Here is a 6032-nt window from a genome sequence, read left to right on the forward strand (position 1 = left end):
AAACATAGTACCATAGTAGCATAGGTACATATTAATAGTCTCAGAATCAGGTTGCTTCACATTCACCACATAAAAATAATGTCAATTCTGAAAGTAAATTATATCACAAAATAAAAAACAAAGAACAAAGATAAAACAAACAATGGTGCTGATCGTGGTGCTATGCTACAAGGAAATAAACATAATTACACACAAACAGGAGTGAAAAATTATAATGAGGCATAGTTACCATATTCAGTTCGTTTATGATCTGATAGATTCATATTCATTCATATGAACATTAAAAAATGCCCATTCTGAAAGAAAATTATATCACAAAATAAAAAACAAAGAATTCCTTCTTCTTCAGCATGTGATGTACCTGAAAGTTAGCAATAACAACAATAGAAAAGAAACCCGCCAGTTTCCATTCACCATACATGTAACATAACATGCACAGCATGCCACCATCAAACTAACAAATCGAACTTACCAGTCATTCATGGATGGTGTTGAAGAGCGGAATTATAGTTGACCACGTGCTAGATTGATAGCATTGCAATGAACTGCATAGCCTAATAAAATCGATGTGCTTAGTCAATTGTATAATAAGTAAATTATGCAAATGACTATTTACTTTGCCTCAGGAAGATCAACCTAATTTTCCATCAGTAATAGCGCAGTAAAATAAACATTACGAGCAACATTATGAAACGAGACGATGAAATTTATTACGTTTTTATTTACACGCTTCCTATTACTACGCAATATTGCATTGTTATGCAAATTTCTTCCCTAAAATTACCTAAAACGTAAACTTATTAACATGAAGCATCGCAAATTACTAAAAATAAACGGAAATGCTATCACTGCGTATTTATGATGTTGTGTAATTTAGTTGCTTGAAAGTACAAGGTGATTCAATAATTTATATTTTATCAATGCGTTTCTTCTAATCAAAATTATATGGATAATAAAAAAAATAGCTTCCATTGAAAATAGTTTCGAAAATAAAATACGTTTTCAGATTTATGGAAAATTAAAGTTGTCATGAAATTTTATGATAATAAGAACTGCGACAGAAATTTTATAAGATACAATTTATCTCAGCACAGAATTAACAAGTGCGCAGCGTAGACATGATGGTAAGCGGCTGCTCCAGTGGATATGCCGGTTGACAGCTCATCTAAACTTTTGTTTGCACCTTATGATTTATGGCAAGATTGCAAACTTCGTTGAGCACTGCACCACTGCGCTTCATACACTGTAAGATAAACCTACTCGCAGAAATTCAGTAACTGAACGATTTGCAATGAATTCAAGAAACTTATGCAGGTGACAATTCTGCATTGCATTTCTATGAAAAAGAATNAAAACAAAAGAATCAGAAGTAGCCTGGANTTTGGNTTATATTGNCTAGTNCGAGANGCAATTATGAGAAATTAGATTTATNATGNAGGATAAAAATCAGCTAAGTTGCTGTTCATTTCAGCTTCGAAATTAGAGGGGTGGGGCACTCTGTTAAGCGTTAGTATTACTACGAGCTCAAGTGATGGGGGATCATCAGAAAGGAATAGGAGGGCGGGACAGTATAGCAGGAAGGAATGAGTAAGAAGTTGAAGGATGGAGGAGTTGGAAGTTGAAAGTGGTGGAAGTTATTTATCAATACTGACAACATTGATGGGCGCTGAGTTATTTTNCTCAAATAACAGAAAATAGGGGCATCTGTATAAGTCAGTGCTATTGGCGGTACAATGGATCATAATAAAAACTTTAAAGAAGTCATTTCCAAAAATGAAGGGGAACGTTTACTGCCATTTCTGGAAAGTATCAAAGGGTGGTAGTATAAAAGTGTTTTTTCTAGCTAACAGCAGCTTTCCTATGTCATGCTGAAACAACCTTGTGCACGATATGAGAAGTGACAAGCATTTAAGGGTGCGACTGTGCGACTGCNNTATCCCGGTGACAGACATTTCCTTTAAACAATTGGGCAAGTATGTTACTTTACCAATAAACATTACAGTGGGCAGTAAACATAATGCGGGAAGGGTTCAACTGCTATGTCAGAGTACTACTTTACAAATTGATTTGTAAGGACGATTGAAAATTATAGCAAAATACACCATTAGTACTATTATATATTTAGCTTGTCCGTAATAAAAGTCTCGAATATTAGTTGAACATCATTACTGATAGCACAACGCGTTAGTTTCCATTCAAAAAGACTAAAATCAAACTACTAGGAAAAGCTTTATACGCGGGCATGTTTAGTGCAGTATGTCAAGAGAATGAAAGAAAACATTGTATGAAAAAATAGCAAATACGTAAAAATTCATACCTGTCAGCAGACCTGCCAGGAATGACGTATAAAGCAAACGTAGAACCAAACATTTACCAACTGATGTTCGTGGTTTCATCATATTTTCAGTCCAACAATCACAACGCATTTGTTGAACTGAAACATGAAAATGACCAAATAACGCAATGCAGTAAGTAATTAGACCGCCGTTCAGCAGCGAACATTTATTCTATAATGGAGTGCCCTCAATAAACAGAAAATTTATANAANGGNAACATTNGCTACCGCATTTTGAAGNGGCACNNNGTGCGACGTAACAGGAATGCCCAACGGGCCAATGTTTAACCATCACATTAGCATAAAGTTACTCTGCTGACCCTAGANAATGCATGTATGCTTTGAAAAACGTATAACACTGGCAATGAGCCAGCACCGAAAGATTATAATAATTGCTGAACAACAACAAAACCCTCAAAACGTTACAGATCAAAGCCACTATCTATCACAAATAATATTATGGCGTAAATTAAAGAAGTATAAAATAGTGCCTTACGTTAATGGGGTTGTACTAGCACGATAATAATACTTTGCAGTGTTCAGCAAAATTCATTCATTAATTTAAAGGAACTGAGTGTTTAGTGTACGTTTCAATCATTTTGAAACAGCGCAGCGATGAACTGTATATCTAGAGGGAAAATTTCGTTTTACAAGTCTTTCAATTTTTGTGCTTACTAAAATCAAAAAGCACGTAACTAGTTAAACATACATGCATTATTCATAAAAAATACCAGAAAAATGTTTTAATATTAAAGTGCTACCTTGATGCAGTTTCTTTCATTTACACTCTTGTCACGCACCGCAGCAATTAATAGAATATCACTCAAAATATTGACCATGCATACAGCATTCACCTTTCCATGATTTTCCTTATAACCTTCTTATCAGTGATTTGACTATCATCTTTCTTTATACTTCGTTATTTTTAATTAATAATAATATTTCGATGATTTTAATCGAGAAATATACTTAAGAAATTTTACTGCATTCCACAGGATTGCAAACAGAATTATATTTAACGGGAATACAATTTAAAAATGCATCAAATTAAATTTGCATATAAGCCCATTTACTGAATACATTTAGTGCTTCATGTTGTTGCATGAAGGAACGGTTCTTCGTTTTCAAAGATGATTTATGCTTCACCATAGGAAAAGCATTCAGTTTCGCCAGCTGCTTTTTATTACGACCCACGTGAGTCCCCTGTAACTTCTGCTTGCTATAACTGCACGCATCACGATCAGTTTCTGAAGGTGCCTTTCTTGCTTGATGATGTTGACTGATTCTGAATACGTGGTGAGGAGAACTGCGGGAGAAAATCCCAACATGAATAGGTAGTGAAGGTTGTGGCGGGCTTTATACTACTCAGAATGGATGGAGAAGCAAGAAACGGGCGGGTGTCGCATTATGAATGGGTGGGGAGGTAAGGCAAAGCGTGTATAACACACTTAACAACTGGAGGCGGGGTTGCGGAGGGATACTTCACTACGAAAGGCAGTAGGAGATGTGTCGAGCGGGTACAACACTTTGTATAGATGGTGAAGGGATTGCCGTGGGCCTTATTGCACTCAGAATGGATGGTGGAGGGATTGACGAGCTGGTATACCGCATTGATAGGTTAATGGAGGGGTGGTGAGCAAGTAAACCGCTCTGAATGGATGGTGTAGGTGTGGCAGGGCGTATATAACTCTCTTAATAAATAGAAGAGGAGTTGCGGAAGAGTACATCACTCTGAAAGGCTGCTGGAGTTGTGGCGAGCAAGTAGACCACTCTGAATGGATAATGGAGGGATTGGGGGGGGGGGATTGGGTTTACAACTCTGAATGGGTGGTGGAGGGGTGCGGACGGGGATATTATTCAATATGGATGGTGACGTGGTGAGTGGGTGCATGTAGCACTCTGAATGGGTGGAGAAAATAGTGCCGGGTGGGTACACTTCTTTGAATCAGAGATGGATGTGTTTCAGACGAGCATACCACTGTGATTAGGTGGAGGAAATGTGTCGAGCGTGTATACCAATATGAATTGGGGGTGGAGGTGTGCCAGTCGTGTGTACCACACCTGACAAAGCGTATAACACTCAGAATGTGTTTTGGGGTGAGTGGCTGGCGGGTAAAGAACTCTTGATAGATGATGGACTGGAGGCGGTCAGAAATACAACGCTGAATAACTGGTCGAAGGTTTAACGTTCAGGTTCAGAACTCTGAATAGCCATGGAAAAGGTGGTGGGCGGGTGTTCCACTCTGATGAGGTGGAAATATGGTGAGCAGGTATACAACACTGAATTGATGCTGGAGGGGTGTGGGGCAGGTATACTGATCCTAAGGAGTTATGAAGGGAATGGTGAAAAGGTGCATCAGAGTGAATGGATGTTGTTCGGGCTGGCCTGTCAGTAGGTTGTGGAGTGAGTGGACGACGGGTAAACAACTCTGTGTGGTGGACTGGTGGCTAAAGGATATGCAACAGCAAATGAATAGCACAGGGATTGGCGTTCGGGTTCACAACTCTGAATAGATGGTGGAAGGCAGGAGGTGGTATTGCAATGCGATTGTGCGGTGGAAATGTGGTGAGCGGGTATATAACTCAGAATTGGTACTGGAGGGATGTGGGGACGGTATAAAGCTACTAAGGAGTGGTGAATGAAGTGGTAGATAGGTGCATCATTGTGAATGGATATTGGATGAGCGCGCCAGCTGTATACCGCTCTGAATGCATTGTGGAATGAGTGGACATCGGGTATACAACAGTTGAAGTGTTATGGACTGGGGGCGGACGGTTACAGATGGCCGAATAATTGCTCTAGCGATTGGTTGGACTTCGCTTCACGTTCAGCTTCACAACTCTGAATAGGTGGTGGAGGGAAGGAGGGCGCGTATCGCACTGCGATTATGTGGTGGGAATGTGGTGAGCATCCATACAACTCAGAATTCATGATGGAGGTGTGGGTCGGGTGTACCACACCTGATGAGTGGTAGATGGAGAAGTAGGAAGGTGCAGTGTGAATGGTTGCTGGATGGGCGGTCCGGCCGTATACCACTCTAAATGCATTGTGCAATGAGTGGACAGCGTGTATACAACAATTGATGGGTGATGGACTGGGGGCGGGCGGGTATACAGGGCAAGGCGGCAAAGGAAGAAGGAATGAAGTTGTCAGATGCGCTCTTCGACTCAATCTTCACGTATAATATTCAGGCGTAGCTTCATTTATCAATACTACCAACATTGATGGGCATTGAGTTATTTTCTCAATGACATAAAGAAGGGGCATCTGTATAAGTCAGTGCTATTGGCAGTACAAAAACATAATAGAAACTTTAAGGAGTTATTTCAAAATTGAAGGGAACGTTACTGCCATTCTGAAAGTATCAAAAGTGGTAGTATAAAAGTGTGTTCACTAGCTAACAGCAGCTTTCCTATGTCATGCTGAAACAATCTTGCGCACGATTTGAGCAGTGACAAGCATTTAAGGGTGCGATTGTGCGACTGCAGCATCCCGGTGACAGACATTTCCTTTAAACAACTGGGCAAGTATGTTACCTTAGCAATAAACATTACAGTGGGCGGTAAAGATAATGTGTTAGTGGTTCAACTGCTATGGTCCATAATAACCTTACCAAATGGAATTGTTAAGGACTATTTGAAATTATAGCACAATACACCCCTAGTACATTATATATTAGCCTTGGCCGCTAATAAA

At 39.5% G+C, this 6032-nt stretch overlaps 4 protein-coding genes across 4 annotated transcripts; 1 reads left to right on the top strand and 3 right to left on the bottom strand.

Annotated features, from left to right (window-relative positions):
• The first annotated feature begins 2017 nt into the window (after positions 1–2017).
• Tsp_03362 (conserved hypothetical protein) lies at positions 2018–2858 on the top strand. Its single transcript, XM_003379660.1, has 3 exons — positions 2018–2069; positions 2325–2468; positions 2764–2858. Exons 1-3 carry the CDS (start codon positions 2018–2020, stop codon positions 2856–2858), a joined length of 291 nt encoding a protein of 96 aa, XP_003379708.1.
• A 524-nt stretch (positions 2859–3382) lies between these two features.
• Tsp_03363 (protein SDA1-like protein) lies at positions 3383–3741 on the bottom strand. Its single transcript, XM_003379661.1, has 2 exons — positions 3701–3741; positions 3383–3641 (listed from the first exon to the last, which is right to left on the bottom strand). The coding sequence occupies exons 1-2, from the start codon at positions 3739–3741 to the stop codon at positions 3383–3385; spliced, it is 300 nt and encodes a 99-aa protein (XP_003379709.1).
• A 983-nt stretch (positions 3742–4724) lies between these two features.
• On the bottom strand, positions 4725–5068 carry Tsp_03364 (conserved hypothetical protein). Its single transcript, XM_003379662.1, has 2 exons — positions 5037–5068; positions 4725–4917 (listed from the first exon to the last, which is right to left on the bottom strand). Exons 1-2 carry the CDS (start codon positions 5066–5068, stop codon positions 4725–4727), a joined length of 225 nt encoding a protein of 74 aa, XP_003379710.1.
• Positions 5069–5111: 43 nt separating this feature from the next.
• Tsp_03365 (conserved hypothetical protein) lies at positions 5112–5603 on the bottom strand. The gene is given in 2 exon segments (XM_003379663.1): positions 5112–5496; positions 5515–5603. 2 exon segments carry the CDS (start codon positions 5601–5603, stop codon positions 5112–5114), a joined length of 474 nt encoding a protein of 157 aa, XP_003379711.1.
• Between the last annotated feature and the right edge of the window lie 429 nt (positions 5604–6032).

Source organism: Trichinella spiralis (assembly GCF_000181795.1).
Source record: "Trichinella spiralis strain ISS 195 chromosome Unknown Scfld2, whole genome shotgun sequence".
Classification (NCBI taxonomy): domain Eukaryota; kingdom Metazoa; phylum Nematoda; class Enoplea; order Trichinellida; family Trichinellidae; genus Trichinella; species Trichinella spiralis.